At 46.4% G+C, this 20,647-nt stretch overlaps 4 protein-coding genes across 6 annotated transcripts in view; 3 read left to right on the top strand and 1 right to left on the bottom strand.

Annotated features, from left to right (window-relative positions):
- Positions 1-6,177, top strand: part of exoc3l1 (exocyst complex component 3-like 1) — a 10,322-nt gene extending 4,145 nt beyond the window's left edge. The window contains exons 4-15 of the mRNA XM_041038340.1: positions 440-640; positions 742-935; positions 1,047-1,265; positions 1,423-1,493; positions 1,589-1,706; positions 2,035-2,160; positions 2,550-2,650; positions 2,745-2,861; positions 3,252-3,522; positions 3,766-3,921; positions 4,038-4,171; positions 4,357-6,177. Coding sequence (XP_040894274.1) covers positions 440-640; positions 742-935; positions 1,047-1,265; positions 1,423-1,493; positions 1,589-1,706; positions 2,035-2,160; positions 2,550-2,650; positions 2,745-2,861; positions 3,252-3,522; positions 3,766-3,921; positions 4,038-4,171; positions 4,357-4,543 — 1,895 coding nt within the window. The 3' untranslated portion in view covers positions 4,544-6,177. The remainder of the gene's footprint in view (positions 1-439; positions 641-741; positions 936-1,046; positions 1,266-1,422; positions 1,494-1,588; positions 1,707-2,034; positions 2,161-2,549; positions 2,651-2,744; positions 2,862-3,251; positions 3,523-3,765; positions 3,922-4,037; positions 4,172-4,356) is intronic.
- A 310-nt stretch (positions 6,178-6,487) lies between these two features.
- On the top strand, positions 6,488-11,560 carry prmt7 (protein arginine methyltransferase 7). Its single transcript, XM_041038202.1, has 17 exons — positions 6,488-6,725; positions 6,957-6,993; positions 7,247-7,396; positions 7,526-7,634; positions 7,766-7,878; positions 7,978-8,207; positions 8,312-8,492; positions 8,571-8,698; positions 8,790-8,928; positions 9,018-9,101; positions 9,200-9,247; positions 9,356-9,445; positions 9,877-10,038; positions 10,149-10,223; positions 10,345-10,505; positions 10,583-10,679; positions 10,969-11,560. The coding sequence occupies exons 1-17, from the start codon at positions 6,631-6,633 to the stop codon at positions 11,125-11,127; spliced, it is 2,058 nt and encodes a 685-aa protein (XP_040894136.1). The 5' UTR covers positions 6,488-6,630; the 3' UTR covers positions 11,128-11,560.
- Positions 11,561-11,657: 97 nt separating this feature from the next.
- On the bottom strand, positions 11,658-15,717 carry ciapin1 (cytokine induced apoptosis inhibitor 1). 3 transcript variants are annotated; one of them, XM_041038205.1, is made up of 9 exons: positions 15,460-15,717; positions 14,243-14,405; positions 13,915-14,058; positions 13,751-13,830; positions 13,259-13,427; positions 13,033-13,109; positions 12,797-12,918; positions 12,561-12,642; positions 11,658-12,439 (listed from the first exon to the last, which is right to left on the bottom strand). In XM_041038205.1, exons 2-9 carry the CDS (start codon positions 14,397-14,399, stop codon positions 12,329-12,331), a joined length of 942 nt encoding a protein of 313 aa, XP_040894139.1. In that variant the 5' UTR covers positions 14,400-14,405; positions 15,460-15,717; the 3' UTR covers positions 11,658-12,328. The 3 variants fall into 3 exon arrangements, with proteins under 3 accessions (XP_040894139.1, XP_040894140.1, XP_040894138.1); XM_041038206.1 differs by lacking the exon at positions 15,460-15,717 and adding an exon at positions 15,076-15,311 and having other exon boundaries at positions 13,033-13,106; XM_041038204.1 differs by lacking the exon at positions 15,460-15,717 and adding an exon at positions 15,076-15,296.
- Positions 15,718-15,995: 278 nt separating this feature from the next.
- On the top strand, positions 15,996-20,253 carry coq9 (coenzyme Q9 homolog (S. cerevisiae)). Its single transcript, XM_041038203.1, has 9 exons — positions 15,996-16,190; positions 17,583-17,787; positions 17,910-18,045; positions 18,153-18,295; positions 18,413-18,497; positions 18,590-18,694; positions 19,278-19,433; positions 19,529-19,582; positions 19,867-20,253. The coding sequence occupies exons 1-9, from the start codon at positions 16,133-16,135 to the stop codon at positions 19,900-19,902; spliced, it is 978 nt and encodes a 325-aa protein (XP_040894137.1). The 5' UTR covers positions 15,996-16,132; the 3' UTR covers positions 19,903-20,253.
- The last annotated feature ends 394 nt before the right edge of the window (positions 20,254-20,647 follow it).

Genomic DNA, 20,647 nt, shown 5'->3' on the forward strand with positions numbered 1-20,647 from the left:
ATAATTCAGTCCAACACACCAGCCCTGCAGTAAATCACACTTTTGTGAAGATTGTAATTAAAATCTGGTGAGTGATGAGTTTGTGAATTAGTGCTATTGGTTTTACTCGTTCTCTTAAATTGCCAGAAGCTTGTCCACCCTGTAAGAGGTCAGAGGTCAGAGCTGTCTCTTAGGGTCAAATCTAGTCCTCTGATTTGTTTTAACCACTTATTCTGGTTTCTGTGTAGAGCCAAAGAAAACAGCAGTGATTTTCCTCTGCTTCCACCACTTCCTCAGCTGGTTATGGCCCAATATAGAACCAGTGACTCCACTCTTTAACAGCCTCAAGAGGCAGCAAGAGGTTGCATGAATTGCTGACAGTTTGAGGATTCAGGGTTCTCCCCTCCCTCCTCCTCCTCCTCCTCCTCCTCCTCCTCCTCCTCTTCCTTGCCCTGTGCAGTGCGTAGCATGGTGTTGGAGACTGAGCGTCTGGTGGAGTCCCGGCGGCTCCTGGAGGCCCACGCCCGGCTGATGGATCTGGAGCGCTGGCAGGACGACATCCTCTGGCAGCTGCACGGAGCAGGAAGTACGCTCAGCACTGAGGACCACGAGCTGGTGGCCAAATATTTCTCTGGTGTCGGGCAGCTTGTGGACGCCCTGGGTAAAAAGACCTTGCGTGGTTAGCTACTGCTTGTATCAGTGCCACAGTGAATCTGGTATCATCAGCTTTAATTAAAAACAGTATCCACCCTGTCACTGCAGGTAAGGAGCTGTGGGCGGTGGTGAGCAGTGCTCTGGCTCTGGCCCGACAAAACCCCACACCATTCGTCTCGGCAGTGAGGATAGTGGAGCGGGAGGAGGCCCTGGACCAAGCTCTGCTGGAGGAGAGAGGGGGGAGCAACAGCAGGCCCCTACCCCCCGGACGACCTCGCTGCTGGAGGGCATGCTTCTTCCAGGTTCCGGCACCAGCTGATCCAAAACACATAACACACCTTTTACCAAGTTTCTCCTTTCACATTTCAGGCTGTGTGCTGAGGTCTGTCTGCTCTCACGCCTCCTGCCTTCAGGTACTCGAGGAGGCGGTAGCTGCGCGGTTTCGTAGTGTTTCCTACCTGCACACGCGCGGTCCGGGTCTGGCAGGCCACCTCTCTGCTCTCCAGCACGCTACCATGGCCGACCTGGCTACCGTACGCCACCTGCTGGAGCACTGCGTCCCACCACACTATCGGCTGACAGGAGCCTACCTGAGGGCCAGTCATCACTGTTTACAAACTCACCTGGCACAGGTGAGTGGTGTGAGAGAAATAAACCAGGGCAGCACCATCTTTAGCTTTGACGTCTCTCCTGTACACATAAAACAGTAAGAGCCATGAGGCTTAAATATGCTGGAAGTTATATAATATTTTGAAAGTGGTGACAGCCTGGCTGCTATTTGTGGCCTAGGTTAGCAGCTGGGACCTGGAGAGTGGTGAAATCTTTGCTGTGCTCAACTGGGTGTTACACATCTACAACAGGTGAGCTCAACGACCTGCACAGGCTCTGTACTTTCCTCTGTTGGACACTGCATCAAGCATCAGATCCTCTGAGCGTGACCGTCTTGTTTTGGCAGCCCAGACATGATGGGTCATCCAGAGCTGGTGACTCAGCTGGAGAAAGAAGAGCTGGGACCTCTCATCTCCTCCGACGGACTGGAGCAGCTGCAGAACAAATACGTGCAGAGCGTCCGGGTGAGTTCACAAACCGGGACCCGTGTCCCTGTGAAGAGAGGCGTCTGAAAACAGGGTCACCACGTAGGTAATGTTTGGGTATGTAGGCCTGGAATCTGAGTTAAAAAGACATTATAGAGCCTGGATACACAGAGGACTACACATTTTGTGTTAGACACCCATCATAGCTCGTATTCCAGCTTGTTGATGTCTGCCTTTTGGGAAGGACGTGCAAAATAAACTTCAGTTCATCTCCAGGAAAAGTCAGGGCTAAACTCCGATGTGGAGGAGCCATGACGGTGTCATTTGAGTATTGTCAATGTGTGTTTCCGTGTTGTTGCTGTTGTAGAAGAGTGTATCAGAGTGGATGCACAAAGCTCTGCAGGTGGAGCTGCAAGACTGGCAGAGAGACCAGGAACCAGATACAGACCATGAAGGTTTCTACCAAACCAGCCTGCCTACTATCATCACACAGGTAAGCAACATGCTATACAATTCACAGAAACACACACACACACACACACAGGTGGACCTATGGGCACTAACAACTGTCTGAAGTGTTTTAAAAACCTCATAAGGTTCAGCTGTGAGGATGAGATGAGGCTGGAGTTCAGGCTGAAAAGTGTGATTCATCCACTCTAATCTAATGTAATCACAGTAATGGTCTTCATCTCTGTCCACTCCCTGGAGACACTCACTGTAATGACATTATGTGCTCACTGCTTCTTTAAACTGAATTAGCTAAAAAATTAAAAAGCAACTCTCTCCAAGCTCTGTAACCTCCTTTCAGCACCACAGTACTGAACGTCCTCAGAGCCTGAGACGGGTCAGATCATACATGATGTTTTGTGTGGACCTGTTCAGATGCTGGAGGAGAACGCCCGGGTGGCTCTGATGATCGGAGAATCCCTTCGAGATCAGACGATACAGATGGGACTGTATGAGATGGAGAACCTCTTGAACAGGTGCCACTGCCTTTACACACCTGCCTCCTGTGTCACTCTCAGCTGCTTTTACCTTTCACTTACCTTCATTCCTTCACGTCGTCACCTTTTTCAGGTTTCGGGAAGCTCTGGTGGAATTTGGGAAGGAGCATCGCAGGTATCCCAGCAACAACAAAAACAAGTTCTACCTCCACTATTTGCTGGCCTCCATCAGCAACTGCATCATCCTCAAGTAAGATGATGGCAGAGTGTTGGTGAAATGATTTCAGAGCTTCACGACACCATGTTTTCACCTGTCGTGATACCTCAGGGACCTGGAGTGTTAATATCATGTCAGCATCACAGGCATCCTGCTAAAGCTGACTGTTTTCTCCAGTCTTCACGCAGCATACACCTCATGTACTAACAGGGTTATCATCTGGTTAAGTTGTCCCTTGCTCTAATGATCTGTCCACTCAAGGCGATGCTGTTTGTCTCGCGCTCCTCCTAAAATGAAAGTAAAATTAATCTGAAGAATAATCCAGATAAAAAAAATGAAATCAGAATAAAAATCAGGTTGAGCCCACAGATTAAATCTGTGCTGGTCTGTAGACGTTTCAGTGTCCTCTCCTGTGTGATGCAGAAAGTCCACAGAGAGCCTGCAGCAGCAGCAGTCGTCCCGGTCGGCGGGCCAGTTCTCTCGGACTCCTCCCAACCCGCTGGCAGCTCTGGACCGGGCGGTGAGACGGGCGTGTCGCCTGGTGATGGATCAGCTCCTGTTGGACCTTCAGCCTTTCCTCCCGGGCCTGCTGACCCGACCCTGGTTGGTCCAGGGAGACCCCACGCCCAAACTCTGCCACGTCCTGGAGCGTCACCTGGAGCTGTACGGCCGCGTTCGGCCACCCTGCCGACAGGTCGCAGCTCTGCTCTGTTTCCATGCTCAGTGTGCAGACTGTGGTTCAGCTGCACTGTATTTGTTTGTATTCAGCTTACAGCATGTTGAATCCTGGGGTCTGGGGGGTTCTGGGGATGCTAAAGAGCCTGCTTCATCACAGTGTACTGGTCTTACTGATCGGATGATCAGTAAACTCTCACTGGTCTGAACCTTGCATGCACGGTCACAGTCTGAATGCTGAACCTTGTATTTGTGTGGACAGCGTCTGCAGGAGGAGGCCCAGTGGCTGATGGTGGTCGAGTACGTCAGGGCTCTGATGCAGAAGAGGCTGGTGTGTCGCGGCGCTGAGGACCGGAGGCAGCTCGCTCAGCAGATGGTTCAGGATGACCAGCTGTTCAGAGAAATCTTCCACGGCCTGGTGAGCACTGTTACCACAACACCACCATCACAGCCTGTGAAATGTTGTGTCAGTGTCAGATTCATCTCACACATCACAGTGCTCAGACTCAGGTGTGTCACTGTGTGTCTGTGTAGGAGGGTGATGGGTCAGTGCCTGAGGTCAACCCTTTAGCCTTACTACCCATCCTGGCTGACTTCATCCGAGTCAAAGATCCCAGCATGCTCACTCTGGAAGTGTCAGGACTCGCAGCCAAATACCCCGACATCAGGTAACCTGACCTCTCCTGCTCTGCTCTGCTCCCACAGCCTCGTGCTGTTCAGCCTTCCCTGCTCGTTGTGTAGTTGTTATCCACTGATGGAACCAGACCTTTGCTGCGGAAGTAGCTAACGCTAACACAGTGTTTGGTTTCAGTCATACTGATGAAATTGTCTAAATGTTGTTCTGTCCCCTCAGTGAAGAGCATGTATCTGTGCTGCTGGACATCCGTGGTGATGTCTCCAGGGACATCAGAGGGGCTGTGCTGGACTTGCTGGAGCAGAGCGCCCCCCCTCTGCCGGCAGGATATCGGCCCATCTTCACCGACATCCTGGTGCCTCCCTCCACCATGGCCTTCTGTCTACCCACTGCCAAGTGTGCATGACTACACACCTCTGACCTGTGCTCACTTTTTCACACTGAATCCTTCAGGGTGGGTCTGATGGATCATCAGCCCAGGTCCCGTCAACTCAGTTAGTTTCTGCTGTGCTGCTGACGCTGCTTCACACTCACAGTGCTGCACACATCATTCATACTGGGAGCTACCCAGTGCCACCTTCAGTCTTCTTCTGTCGCCCACTGAAGCAGGTCGAGGGTTCGAGGCCTTGCTCAAGAGCAACTACTTGTTAGCGATTCACGGTCACTTCCTGTGACCACCACATCCGCAGCCCTGATACAAGCTGTTGTGTCTGACGTGTCTCAGCTGCATCAGGCAACAGGAAGAAGAAGGGTTTTTAAATTTTCTTCTTCTCACTCAAAAATCACGTCACATGACTCAACATAAACTGAATTATGTGATAAAATGAAATACGTTCTATTATTGTTGTTGATCGATTGTTGTCCTTATGAAATATATGTAAATGCTAAAACTTAATTGGGGCAGGTGTGGAGCTGAGTCAGTGTTGTTTTGGGGCAACAGTGGGGCAGGTAGAAAAGAGTCAAAGTCGCCCAACAAACTCTGTTTCCACAGCAATGTCTCATCTCAAGTTTGCTAACATTAGCCATGATAACATCACTACTGCTCATACCTGAACAGGTAAGGCTGTAGAAACAAAACCTGTGAGCTAACTGTGAAAAATTCTGAGCCCATCTTTTCCACTGATAAACTGTCATTCACCTCCATTGTGTCAGGGCTGCAGCAGACACTCATCCTGAAGCTTGGACCCTTTTAGTTAGACCACTGATCACGTGACACACTATTAGCAGGTCTTTTTTCAGGATCTCTGACTCCTTAGCAACAGCTGAGTCATAGAGAGAAAAATTTACTCCTGTGGCCCCTGGGATCTGCAAATGATCACTGAATGTAAACAGATTCACAGCTTCTGATAACTTCAAACAGGAAGAAGTCTATTGGATTTTGAAGTAGGTCATCAGTTGATGTATACGATGCAGTGTTTATTTCACGATGAGCCTCAGACTCAGTGTGTGAGTTTCAGACAGAGTTAGAATAACACATCATTGTTCATTTCTGGTGTAATCAATGAAAAGACTGTGGTTACAACAGGCTTCCTGTGCAAATACAAGAGAATGGAGTCCATAACACATACTGACAGTTGTTTTGCTGTACGTACCAGGTGAAGGTTGTTGTTGTTAGTTACACAGTACAGTCTGTTTTCACTGAGCTGTCCTACCTGAGGAACTTAGGCTGCTAACCCATTACTTATAAATCTCCCTGAAAATCACTTTTTCATGAATCTCTCTTTGTGTGTTTTTATTTTCTCCTTTTTCTCTTGCGTTGTTGTTAATATTGGGTGTTTTTTTAATCTGATTTTTAAAAAAATATATATTTATTGTATTTATGTTATACTTTCAACCTTTTCAAACTTATTTCCTTTTGAAAAGTGTTTCTTACTGGTATTTCAAAGGGTATTTTGCTTGTTCTGGTTCAATGCAAACCTCTAAAGCACATTGTAAACTCTGTAAAATAAATGCTTACGAAACTGCCTCGTACAGTAAAACTTCAAAATCATTTAGTAATTTATATATTTAGAATATTATTACAAATAATTTCAATGCGAATATGATAAATATTAAAAATCATGCTATTAATTGGTTGTTACTTTCACATGTTTAGATTAACACCGTTGTTACAGTAGAAAAAACCGTACATCTCACTTTATTTCCTACGGAAGAGGATTAGGGCATTAGGGGATTAGGGAAAAAAGAAAAGTTGAATTCTGACTTTAAAGTCAGAATTCAACTTTTCTTTATTTTTCTAGATGTGGCTTCTCCGTAATTTCCTTCTGAAAAGAAAACGGTTTAAAAAAAGAAAGAAAGAAAAGAAAAATCGTGCCAGTCACGTGACTCGAAGAGTTTGTGACGTCGCTGAGAAAGATGGCCGCTCCCGTTGGGGCAACGCTTCTTCTGTGATACAATGTACTTTTAGGTTTTTTTAGAAAATTCCAACAGGAAAACAAACCGCGTTCATTCAGCCGGACAGCTCCGCGGAGTGTGAGAGCAGCGGTGGCAGAGATGAAGACCTTCTGTGGAAGAGCCAACCCGAGCACCGGAGCCTTAGACTGGGTGGAGGAGAGTGAGGAGTACGACTACCACCAGGAGATAGCCAGGTAGCTCTGAGCCCGCTGCGCAGCGTGGAGACCAGCGGACACGGTGTGATGCTGTGGATGAAACTTACAGTACAGTTGTTGTACAGTTCACATCCGACAGTTTCACCGCACACACACACACACACACACACACACACACACACACACACACACACACACACACACACACACACACTCTCTGAACCTGTGGTCCCGTTAATCAGATCTGAGATTGGTGTGTTTATCTTTCAGGTCCTGTTATGCTGATATGCTCCATGATCATGACAGGGTGAGTGTGGAGAACATGACACATGGATCTGTGTATATCAGAATCTTTACAGGTCAAAACACCTCTTAGAACAGCGAGTGAATAAATAACACACTATTAAACTGTCAGGTTTTTAGAAAAGGTTTTTGAAAATATTAGCTGATTATCAGAATAATCTCTGACTCTGCTCCACCCTTCGTGTATTAAATATGACCAAGCAGTTTATGACAGGACGTTCCCATAAACCCAGCTGACTTCCTGTCCTCCTTTTCAGAATGAGAAGTACTACCAGGGGATCCGGGCAGCTGTGGCCCGAGTGAAGGCTCGTGGCGAGAAGGTCGTTGTCCTGGACATCGGGACAGGAACGGGGCTGCTGTCCATGATGGCCGTCACCGCCGGTGCCGACTTCTGCTATGCTGTGGAGGTACAGGCGGTACTCTTCTTCTATGGTTCTCCCTCATTTCACCAACTCATCACTAACTCTCTCATCACCTGTCCCTCTCTGAGACACTACACAGCTTCAGTGACGTCTCCGTGTCCTCTGTGTCCTCAGGTGTTTAAGCCCATGGCTGAAGCAGCCCAGTGCATCGTGGAGAAGAACGGCTTCTCTGATAAGATCAAGATTATTAACAAACACTCTACTGATGTCACTGTGGGGCCAGGTCAGAGAGAAACAACACACACACACACACACACACACACACACTGCCACACTACATGAACACTGTGTGTGATGGGTTGCATTTTCTACATGTTGGGTCGATCCAGCCTCGTGTGTGTGTGTATGTTACAGATGGAGATATGCAGATGAAGGCCAACATCCTGATAACAGAACTGTTTGATACAGAGCTGATAGGTGAAGGAGCCCTGCCCAGCTATGAACATGCTCATCAGAATCTGGTCCAGGTGTGTGTGTGTGTGTGTGTGTGTGTGTGTGTGTGTGTACAGTTCGATCTGTAAATCCATCCACAGCGTTCTAACTGGTCGTGTCCCTCCACCCTGCAGGAGGCCTGTGAGGCGGTTCCTCACCGGGCCACCGTCTACGCTCAGCTGGTGGAGTCGGAGCTGCTGTGGAGCTGGGCTCAGCTGCAGCCGGTGGAGGTGGAGGGGGCCCGTCTGGTCCCGCCGCCGGCTGTGGGCCGCTGCGCCGGAGCTCATTCGGTGTGCGACATTCAGCTGAGCCAGGTGTCTCCGAGCAGCTTCACCCCTCTGGGTCCCCTCTGCAGCATGTTCAGGTGTGAACGTGAGACACGTGTGAAAGACGTTCTTCTAGGTTTTTTTCTCTCAACATTTTTTTTCCTCATCTTGTGTCTCCTCCCGCTCCGTCTGTCCCTTTCAGTGTGGATTTCAGCAAACCAGTAAGCAGTGCCTTCAAGTCCCACTCCTCCCAGTTTGTGGCTCAGTCTGGCGGTCGAGCCCAGGTGGTCCTGTCCTGGTGGGACCTTGACATGGATCCCAGTGGAAGCATTGTGTGCACCATGGCTCCCAGCTGGACGTACCCACAGCCAAAGACGGCCCCGGTGTGTTATGGGACACGGTGTTACGATGCTCTGATTCAGGCTCTCGGTGCCCTTTGTTAATGCTGTGGTGTGTTTTAGTGGAGGGACCACTGGATGCAGAGCGTGTACTTCCTGCCTGTGGAGAGCGAGGTGACGGAGGGGGAGGAGCTCAGTCTGACTGTCTGCCACGATGACTACAGTCTGTGGTACAGCCTGCGGTCTCACAGGTCAGACACAGCGTGCTCAGCAGCAGCAAACATGTTTGTCACATGTCACAGTCACACGTGATGAATGTGACTGCGTGTCCATTGTTTTCAGTCAGCAGGACTCGCAGACCGCGGCTCCTCCGTCTCGGCCGTGCTGTACCTGCCAGGCTCACCTGGTTTGGAATAGGCCTCGTTTTGGTGAACTCAACGACAGACGGCGTACAGAGAGCTACGTCAGCGCGCTGCGCAGTGTAAGTTAACACGAAGAAGAATCCACACTGACTGTGAATGAATCCGTGGACGTGATCGTCCTCTCACGACCCCGCTGTGTTGCCCGCAGGTTCTCAGAGAGGACAGCGTGTGTCTCTGCGTCAGCGATGGAAGTCTGCTTCCTGTCTTCGCTCACATGCTTGGAGCCAAGAAGGTGCTGTGCTCTGAGCACGTGAACACATACTGTCCCTGCACTAACGAAACACAATCATACTCACACTCTGTTAGTGACTTTTCTTTTTGTTCTCTCAGGTTTTCCATGTGGAAAACTCCAGAATGTCCAAACAGGTTATTGAGCAGGTGAATGACAACTATCATCTGAGAGCTAACAGATGTTTTTCAACATAAACATAACAGTAAACTCCAGAGGAAGGTGAACGTGCTAATAGCAAGCATTTTCCTCTGCAGGTGCTGGAGGCTAACTCGATGAAGGGAGGTGTTGAGCTGCTGGAGACGAGGACTGATCAGCTGACCATTAACGACTTAGGAGGAGAGCAGGTGTGTGTGGAACAAGCCTTTAGTGCACTGCACTGCACTGCAGCCTGCCACAGAGTGTCTGTGATCACGTGACCACTGAGTGGCTTTAAAGCTGCACTCATCAATATTTTAATAATTCACAATGTGAAACAGCACGTCTTTATACTAAAGCCACAGGCTGAAACAATCAATCAATCAATCGATCATAAGATTGGAAACACCTGAGACAGTTAGCACATCTATAACTGACTGACTGAAAAACACTGAGACAAACAGAGCGTGTTAAAATCTGTAGAACAGAAAAAGCTGTATTTATCAGATTTACCTCGTGTGATGTGACATGGAGAGTTATCACCCATCCATTCACTAGAGTAACAGATGGACCTGATATCTGATAATCGAGCAAAGCGTGTGTGACTCAGTGGAGAGAGTGTGTGCCGTCCCTCACGCAGATCTCTGTGCTGATGGGTGAACCGTACTTCAGCACCAGCCTCTTACCCTGGCACTCCCTGTTCTTCTGGTACTGTCGGACCGCCCTGGCCGGCCTCCTGCAGCCCAACGCCACCATCCTGCCCTGCTCTGCCACACTTCACATGGTGGCTGTGGAGCTCCAGGTGAGACAGATGACAATGTTTTCACGCATTTCATTTTCTCCCAGTAACAGTATGATGGTATGAAGGGAAAAGTCTGTTGAGTGACTTCTTGTCTTCATCATGTTTGTTAGGATTTGTGGAGGATAAGAGCTCCATGTGGAACGTGTGAGGGCTTTGATGTCACACCCATGGATGAAATGGTCCAGGTAGTGTTTCTCTGTAATTCATTTATTTTCCACACACACAGCAGTCGTACTTTCATTCAGCAGCCGTTTCGTGGTTTAAACGTGAGGAGACATTAAACACATCACACCTCTGTCCCTCCAGCAATCTCTGGATTTCCGTGAGTCCCGTGAGGCCGAGCCACACCCCCTGTGGGAGTACCCGTGCCGCGCTCTGACCCGGCCCACAGCCGTCATGACCTTTGACTTCACCCAGTGTGTCCCTCAGCAGCCAATCAGCAGTCAGGGCACACTGCCTTTCATGAGGTCAGCGTCTCCTCCTGTTATTATGAAAACACCTGTCGTGTTGAGTCATTAACAGTCTGTTTAAATGTCTGTTTCAGGATTGGTCGTTGCCACGGTGTTGCCTTGTGGATGGAATACCACCTAACCAGTGACATCACCGTCAGTGCGGGTCTGATTGGACCAATCAGTGAGCAGGTATCCCAGCCTTTTTCATCCAATGTTTGTTGTTGTTAAAGTTTGTTCTTTCCCACTCTCACTTTTCGTTTTAGTTTGTTCATGTATGTTCATGTCGAATGAACTGAAATGAACAGCTTTATTATGAGACACAACTTTAAATGGTCATTTTAAGATGTGAGAGAAAAAAAAGCTTAAGAAGAGCAGCCAGAGGTCAGAGGTCATTTTCAGCTGCTCTGCTGTGTTACCTGGAAGTAGTTTGGTGACAAACGTGAGCGTGTGACACATCTGATGAGTCCTTGTCCCGCAGGGTGACTGTGAGTGGAGTCGCCACAGGAAGCAGGGAGTGTATTTCTTCAGGTCGCCGTGGGAGAGCTCAGGTGACGGCAGAGCTTCAGTGTCTTACAGCTTCACCTTTGAACCCGGTTTAGGAGACATTAAGATGGATTTCAGCATCGAGTCTCAGTGACGCGGCACGCTCACTGACTGAAGAACGAACTCTTTTTACCTCACGTCACCGTTTGCATTTTGGCTTTATCATCTGTGGTTCAGACAGCACTGATAATCTGACTGTTATCATCCCTAACTGACAGGAACGCAGTGTTTTGAAAAGCTTCATCATTTTAATCTGAGTATAATTATAATTCATAGATGTAAGAAAATGATCCATATTAAGGCCTTCTTATAAGTAACTGGTATTTACCAATTCTACAATAAAGAATTGTATCCATCACAGTGATCTGTATAATCAGGGATGCAGAATAGTGTGTTTGTTAACATATTAGGATCATTACAGCCAAAAAAAAAGATCATCAGAGATGACTGAGTTTTTTTACTAGGCCACTGGTCTACCAAGGCCAAAAGTGTTGTTATAGAAGTGTTGAATAAAGTTTTATATTGGTTGTCATGTGTTTGGGTATCTATATTGTCGTAAAGTTTCCACGAAGGAAGGAAGGAAGTCTTCGTCTGTTTGGGGCACAGGCTGCAGGGATAAACATCCTAAGTCCGGCTTTAGTTTATTGTATTGAAATCAAACACAAAAAGACAGCAGCGACTCTTATTGCCAAACCTTTATATACATAAATAAGATGGAATCAGGTTGTGTCCTTTGTGTACGGACCTCTGAAAGCTGTAACTGTACTGGTGAACATTATTACTTCAGTGATCAGATGTAAATAGAATTGTAAATGAAAAGAACAAATGCATTTCAGTGCTTTTAGATGCTTCAGAGAAACTCACTCTCACACCATCATTTTCAGGATTAACAGCAGCAGGAGTGAAACTGCAAAGCCAGTGGCCTTTTTTCCCATTTCCTTCAAATCCCTTTGCTCCTCACTGTCGAAGCTGCAGTGCCAAATTAAGAAAGTCTGCTCTCGCTGTTGCTGTTGTTGTGACAGAAGAGCACGACAATCAACGCTGGTGAATCACAGACAAAACATGATGTTGTGTGTTGTAATCTGAAACTCTGAAGTCATCAAACAGAAGGCGTCTCACTGAGCTCCACACAGACAGACAGAGAGTCCCATCACATCAGCAGAGACGTCCACTGATGAAACTCCAGTCACTGTAGCAGAGGCGGTCGAGTGTTCAGGGGCATCTCAGGATGGATGGAGGAGTAAGGAATGTAATGTTTCGAAAGCACGGGTGATAAATGTGTGATCTCTGCAGGTTCAAGCGTCCGTCAGCGTGTTGTTGTCCAGCACGATCTTCTCTCCCGGTTTGAAGGCTGGCATGCCCAGGTACGGACAGCTGGCACACCTGAACGCATCACCAAGGTAACACTGCCACAAAGAGATGATGAAATCCAGTGAAATCATTCACACTGTGAACAGGTTAGTACGACAGAGGAGGAGGAAACATGGTGCGATGTGACACTGTAAAAAAAAATAAACCTGTACTCACACTTCCACAGGCAGATTTTGGTAGATTAGTCTTCTGTTTCCCTGCACTCTCCTGCTCCAGCTCCTCAGCAAGACCACACGTGCTACACATCATACAGCAAATCGCATCGCGTTACGTTTAAATGCTTTTCAAAACACAGATAAACTCACAGTAAGTAACATTTTCTTATAGTTACAACCTGACACCCACAACACGCTTCTGTCTGTGGTTTAAAATCATCTGTGTGGTGACCTCACCAGTTCTTGCACGCTTTCTTCTTCTTTCCAGCACCTTCTCCACAGCTTGGAGCTTTAAGAGAAGCTGGATCTGGCTTCTTCAAGTCATCTTCATCCAGCAGAGCGTCAGAGTCCACCAGATCCTACAGGAAGAGAACAGAGGGGACAAGGAAGACGAGGTAAACGCAGGAAGAACGTGTCTCTGCCCGTCCAGCTGGTAAAACTGTTTAGTGATTAGGTGAAAATCAGTAACTCACCACATCATCATCATTCATGTCATTGGCTGAGAGTGTCCACATTTTGACAGTGTTGGGATCCAGAGCAGGTTTCTCTGCTGCAAACACAGACATTAGCAAATATTAGCTTCACATCAACTGTGACAACAATGAAATGATGCGGTTTCACAGGAAACTGTGAGGGACAGCTCAGTGGTCATAGCCCATGATCTGATTTCTCAGATTTAGATGATTATTATAAACCCACCTGGCTTCGGTGTCTTCTTCCCAAAGGACAGTTTAATTTGGCTGGATGATCCCACCTCAAAGTTGGGTTTAGAGGCAGATACGCGGACTTTAGACAGGGTGTTTCCTTGGTAACCGGTGGCCGTCCTGAGGGAGCTCAGTGCCTGTGGACTCAGTTCTGCTTTGCTGAGCTGTGCAGAGAGGACGCCAGAGGGTCAGCGGGTCCAAAAGGAGACATTCTGCAGCAGGATTTAACTGCTGCAGGTTTTAACCAGCTTTATATTTGATTTACATTTGTTTTATGGGGTGAAGCCCGGGATTATTGTTCTGTGATTCTTTCCTGTCTTGCTCATTGTGGTTTGATAAGTGCAACACTTCCCTCTAATGCACATATTAATGTATAATTGTGATTTAACACTGAGACACATAAGTGTGATTTAGATTTTAAGCCCTCTGAGTGTGTGTGTAGGTGTGTTTTATCCTGCTGCTCTGAGCTGGACTCACTCTGACTCACCTCAGTCACTGACATGAAGCCTGACAACTTCAGAGCTGACACCAGCTTCTCAGAAGTCTTCACATTTTGCATCTCAACTCCTGGAACAGAGAAGGAAACAAGTCCAAATCAGGAATCTGGCCTGACTCAGAGACTTACAATAACATAAACCTTTTGTTTCTCACCGGTTATTGGTTCATCCAGAACTAGCTTCCCACCGGGTTTGAGCACTCTGGCCATTTCAGCTAGAGTCTCTGAACTGTGGATGGAGGAGCTGTCAGCCAGAAGGCAAGAGAGCACCCAGTCAAAGGTGGATGCTGAATGGGAGGCTGAGGGGGGGAGAAAAAAAATTACTCCTCACTTTGAGCCATGCCTTCCTGTGTGTAACAAGTCTACATACTTATATTCAATTTTATTTATGATAAGGGATGAGTCACAGCATCTACTTCTACATCTGTGTGTGTTGTTTTTTTTTAATAAAAGTCTTGCATAGTGTAATTTAAAGTCACTCACACATCAGCAGTCTCTCCATGTTCTCCACTGACACTTTGCCCTCTGCACCCACAGTGGCACCCAGTTCCTCCACATACTGAGTCAGGGCTGCTGGCGTTGAGGGCTGAGCCCAGACAAACAGCACCTTGTCTCCTGCTTTGATGCCAAGGTCTGCCATGATTTCCTGGAGAAAGTAAAGTTCTCTGAAATTCACATTGTTTTATATCCTGTAAATCTGAGGACAAGTGTCCGGCCATGAGACAGACCAAACTGTAACGTTGGGACCACAAGATACAGATCATTTTAGCCGCGACTTTTGGCTCAGTAAGTTAATATGTCACCAGCAGTCAGTCCAATGACCTTAACAGCATTATATTATCACTGTAAATACGGAACAGCTAGCAGCTAGCCCATGATAATAAACACAGTTTTACCGTGTTACAGAAAATTATTCTAAACTATAACCTGAAAACTGCAGAATGGTCTCGAAGGCTTATTACGGTTTACTAAACCAGTTCGTCCCCCACCAACGTTAACAGACAAGAAATGTAGTTATTCATTCGCCTTTGAATCATGCGGTTAAAAGAGTTTACTTGGCTAACTAGTAGTTATCAGATTAGCTTTTTGTTGACGCTGATAAAAAGCAAAGTTAGCTCTCTGTTACATGAAGCGGAGAACGTGACGCCGCTGTTATCAAGACTATGAGCCCGCTGTTAACTCTGTGAGAGTCCGGGACCAGACTGTCCGGGAACAGAATAAACTCACGGTTTTTTCCCGGATTGGTCTTTAATGCTTCTGGTGGCTAAAATACTTGAAAAGAAGAAAATTTGAACGGAGCGTACTCATTGACCTACCTGCTAGCTTGGTGGCAGTGAAAGTGTCAAGTTACGTGATCTGAAAATCCTTTTCCGGTTTTAATTTTCAAAATAAAATAGTTGTTATCGCGTTATAACGTTTTAATCATGCCCGTTTTTCGGTGAGCTTGTAATGGGCTATATATTTTATGAATAATGCGACTTAATGTGACATAAATAATGCATGCTCCCATTTGTTGCTGTCGTTTCTTCTCATTAATTCCTAGGGAAAAAAAATCAATGTGTTTTAGATTGAAGAGAACATCCTTGGGGGTTTTGGTCTTATTCTAACTAACTTGATCGGTTTGTGTTCGTACTCAGCCATAAGCTGTGTCCCAATTCAGGGTCTGCATCCTTCGAAGTGCGCATTTGAAGGCCGCTTACGTCACAACGCTGCGCGAAGGCTGTCCCAATTCGCCAAAAATCGAAGGGTCCTTAAAATGCGCCCTTCTAATGCGTCCCACTTTTCCCTGAATTCGGAGGATGCATCACTACCATCCTTCGTGGCCTCACATATCCCAAGATGCTTTGCGCGCCTGTACTAACGGCAATGGCAAGCAGCAGCAGCAGCAGCACCGCCAGCAGCAGCGGAGAATACGCATTCAAATGATCATTGGTATGGGTTAAAAATAAGTGCGCTCTCTCAGCCGAAACAAAATCAGCCGTCTTCTGTTAAGCTGACGACACCGCCTCTCCTCTTCTTCAATAAATAAATATATTACAAAAAACAAAATCCAAACTTCTAAATCCATACTGTCTTTTTTTGTTGTTTGTCTGTTGTCTGTTTTGCCGTTTGTTGTCTGTTTTGCCGTTTATCTGCCGTTCGTCCGGCTTGGGGGGGTTATGACGTTATGCCGCAACCAGGAAGTGCCCCGAAGCACTGTCCCAATTACCAACGGTTAACGCATCCTTCGGAGACCACGTAGGCTGCGCACTTCGAAGGATGCAGACCCTGAATTGGGACACAGCTATAGACTGTATATACATGTTCTCAACTGAGTCGCACTAAAGTGACGCATCTGTGTCTAAAAAAAAAATCCTCTCAGTGCAGCTGGATATGGCGGCGCTGCTGAGAGGACTGCGGGCTGGAAGGGCACTTCGGGGGCTGGGCAGCGGTAAGACAGGGCCGCTGTGTTACTGTGGTCTCGTGTTAATAACGAACAGCCCGGAAAGTTGTTCCTGTACTTTCTGTTCGGGTTGTAGATGCGTGGAGCTGAAACGAGCAGCGTTGGCGTTAGCTGTCCGTGCCAAAGTCAGTTAGCACAGAAGGTGATTATGAAGGACAGCATTGGGCAAGATAATGTTGGCTGTGGCTTTAAAGAGCAGATTATTAGGCGGATAATTGTTGGTTAATATGGTGCTACGGTTTTGTTGACCTCCATATTCAGACATGCGTTGCATGGTAAACAAGTTCCTGCAACTGGGGGGCGTTTTGTCTCTGGTTATGCAAGATGTCAGTGTGTGTTTCTCCTTAATTGGTTATAGGATTTGGCAGTTTATTGGTTTATAGTTTATCAGTTCACCTAACAAACTAATGAAGTCTGATTCAACAGTCCTGCAATAAATCCTCCTTCATAAAGGTTGTTTTAGTGTTGATTCAGCCTACTCCAGCCAGCCTACTGTCAGTGTTATAATGTGGTGGACAAAATAATAGAAACACCTGTCCATATAACACAACACAACACACACACAGGTTCATTCCAAACTGAACATTAGAGCTGTCATGAAGGAAGGTCCACTGCAGACCTGTTGTATTAGACAGCATCAGCTAGGTATACTTTAGACTGTCAGACCAGAATGTAGCTTAGATCTTTCTTGCATGAACGTGCTCAGACTCATACATATTAGTCCAAACTTCATATTCATGCACTGAAATACTCAGTGTTACGTCTTAGTTCATACAGACATGGCCTTCTTTGGTCCAGGCATCTGCAATATAAAAATCATCCAACTGTTTTGAACAGTAAAGGATTGAATTTCATTCTGCTGTGTTATCTATCTGTTGTTTACCACAAATAGAGGAAGGAGGAGAAATTCACGCACAGGGTTGTATCAAAGAATAAAAATGTCAAGGCTACAAATCCTTTTCAATCCTTAATGTTGCTGTTCACACTCTACACAAGGTTATTCAGACGTTTGAGCCACGTGGCTGCAGGAGAAGAGATGATGAAAGATTAGAGGGTAAGGATTGGAGAAGTACTTAAGAAAAGGCCTGATGCAACAGCCAAACATATTCACCCAAACTTTTTTTTTTTAAATGGTTGCACCAACAGCTTAAACTTGTATCAGTTGCTAACTCAGTGAAAAGGGGTCAGAATAAATCCAATCAAAGACCTATATATATTTTCAACTTTTCAATGCATTTTAAAATCATCCAAAAAATCCCCAGTAATTTTTGACAGTGAATCTACCTGTTTTGTTGAGCTTGAGTTCTGATATAAATGTAAGATTTCATAATGGAGTTTGGTTCTCATTCTTCGATACAAAACAAAATATTCCCCCTCCAGTGGTGGCTGCACCCACGACAACCAACCCCCAGTGCGGAGGCCTGAGACGAGGCTTCCACCGTGCAGCGCTGAGGCTTCAGGACGAATCCAAATCTGACAAACCCCCCTCCTCCTCATCCACAACCTACCATGAGCACTACCAGGCCCACTCGACTGAGCAGGACACAGCCACAGCATCTGAGGAGGCTTCCAGGCCAAACACCAGGTCGGCCCATACAAATGTCTTCATCCAGAAGGATATCTATTATATTTAATAGCTGTGCTAATAAAGTTATAATAAAGTGTGTGTCTGTGCTGAAACATCGCTGTTTGTGCGTCTCTGTGAAGTTACCAGGACCAGAGCGGAGAGCAGGGTGAAGAGTACGAAACAGAGGAGCAGCTTCAGGCTCGAATCCTGACTGCTGCCCTGGAGTTCGTCCCGCTGCACGGCTGGTCGATGGAAGCCATCGCGGCTGGTGCTGAGGTGAGAACAAACTCAGCCAACAGTTAGAGCGCTGAGATGGTGCTACACCAGAACTACTACTAGATTTCACATTATGTGTGTGTGGTGTTGTTGTGTGTTGGCACCAGACTCTGGGTCTGTCCTCTGCTTCCACTGGTATGTTCTACAATGGAGCTGGAGACTTGGTCCTACATTTCATCGCCCAGTGCAACTCACAGCTGACAGAGATCATGGCTGAACAACACAAGCAGGTGCAGCTGGGCCAGGCCGAGTACGTACACACACACACACACCTGCTGTTTTCTTAAATTTCACCAGAATCATTCTCCTGTTCTCATGTCACAGCTACCTGAAGTTAGTCATTTACAGTTTGACATCTGTGTTTCAGACCAAAGAAAACTGCAGACTTTCTAAGAGATGCTGTAGAGACCAGACTGAGGATGTACATCCCCTACATCGAAACATGGCCACAGGTATAGTGTGCATGATGATGATGAGTCACAGCAGACGTCTGGACTGAAGCAGAAACCACCTTTGACCCTTAACTTTGTGTCCTTGTCCTCAGGCAATGAGCATCCTGCTCCTTCCTCACAACATCCCAGACAGCCTGAAGCACCTCTCCACGCTGGTGGACGACATCTGGTACTATGCTGGAGACCGATCCACAGACGTGAGTGGATCCTCTCACCCTCGAACCCCTTCTTCTTCTGCTCATACCTTCCTGTCCCCCTTTCATCACCACCCCCACCACATCCGGCCTGCCACCTTCCAGGTTACTCCCCCCCCCCCCTGCCCCCCCTTTATGTTAGTGACTTTGTTTTAGGATAAGCAAAGGCTCAAAAGGGAGTGTGGCTGTGACAAATGACGCTTTGACGCTTCATTGATTTTTAAGGTGGCCTGATTCACCTTGGTTGCACAACACTGTGTCCACTGAGTGTCTTCTGGGACACTCTGTCTCGCCCCCCCCCTTGATCAAACTGTGTTCTCTTTCACAGATGGAGGAATATGTCACACACAGTGTGCACTTTAAGTTGATTCTATCTATAATTGATCTTTTCCCTTATGGTCCCCTGTTGCTGCACTTTCTTGGATTTTATTTAGTGTATTGCTCTGTACATACTATTTATTATATGTATTTTAATATCAAGCACACTTGGTTTCCATGTAATGAAATCTGCTGCAGAGATAAAATTGCCTTGCTTCTTTCGGAGGGTTACAATATGAACTTTGTGCACCACCCCTCTCTCATGCAGATGAACTGGTATACCAAACGGGCAGCGCTGACAGGCATCTATAACACCACAGAGCTGGTAATGGTTCAGGATTCCTCTCCAGACTTCCAGGACACCTGGAACTTCCTTGACAACCGCATTCAGGATGTAGTCAACATGGCTACCACTGCCAAACAGGTAGAGTTCATCAGAACTGCAGAATCAGGTGTCCAACTGTCTGTAGAGGGCTGCAGTCATGTGTTGTAAGTTGCGTGTTCCACTTTGTTGTGTAGGTGCAGTCGACTGGTGAAGCAGTTGTGCAGGGGCTGATGGGAGCTGCTGTGACAGTAAGTACTTGCCTCAGTGACCTTGTTCATCATTTGTATGTATTCTTCTCCCACATTAACAATCATACACTCAGTTTTGAAATGTATCACGCAATCCGGTAAGCTGTGCTTTTAATTTGAAAACTTAGTGATTGATTTAAATGAATTTATACATTCAGTGCATTTTAACAGAGTAACACTGCAGGGGCTCTGCTTTTCACAAAATCCAAAGTGTTTAGAAAATATGTAAAAGCATTTAAATGTATTGGTAGAAATGTGGCTGATGAATGTCTTGTGTTTTACAGCTGAAGAACCTGACAGGGATGAACCAGAGGCGGTGATGTTCAAACCTCTCTCAGTCACACTGATCCTGACAGAATTTCTAGTTTGTGTCATGGGCTGAAGATCAGCTGATTTTCATCTTGCTCCCGTTTCTGATTACCTGTATGAAATGACTGAAAGGATTGGGTTATGACTTTTATTCAGCAGGAGAAAGCTATCATTTGTTACAGGCCATAGGTCTCTGTTTGTGTTCACCTGCAGGACCAGTGGCTTTGCTTAGGTTTGTTTCTCTGCTCACGATTTCGACATCCTGCTCAGATCATTTTTTTGTCTTTGTATAAAAAGACACACAAGAGCTGTCATTTTGTTGTTGGATCAATTTAAACTTCAATAAAGTAGTTATTATTGTATATTTAACATTTTCATTTGTCTTTGATTATCTGTTTGAAATTAAGTCAGTCATCTACTATAAGTTGAATTCAGGTAACACAAGTCCAGAAGCAAAGTTTTGCAGGTGAGTCACCATAGTGTAAACTTTTCACTGGGATTGTCTTAAAGGTAAAAAAAATATATATTCTCCATCTGAATAATCTGAAACGAATTACAACAAATTGTACTTTGGGCAATTTGTAATTGGGCTTAAGAGTGTCCAAATTAAATTTTTCCACCGGGACAAATTAACCATATCTTTTCAAAAACAAGACTGGGCGCTTTTATTTTGAAACGTTATTTCCGGGCACCCATGACCCGGATATTAAACAAAGGCCCGCCCCCATATCTCAATGAGGCCAATCACTAATCGGA

This window comes from Toxotes jaculatrix, chromosome 5 (genome assembly GCF_017976425.1).
Source record: "Toxotes jaculatrix isolate fToxJac2 chromosome 5, fToxJac2.pri, whole genome shotgun sequence".
Lineage (NCBI taxonomy): Eukaryota > Metazoa > Chordata > Actinopteri > Toxotidae > Toxotes > Toxotes jaculatrix.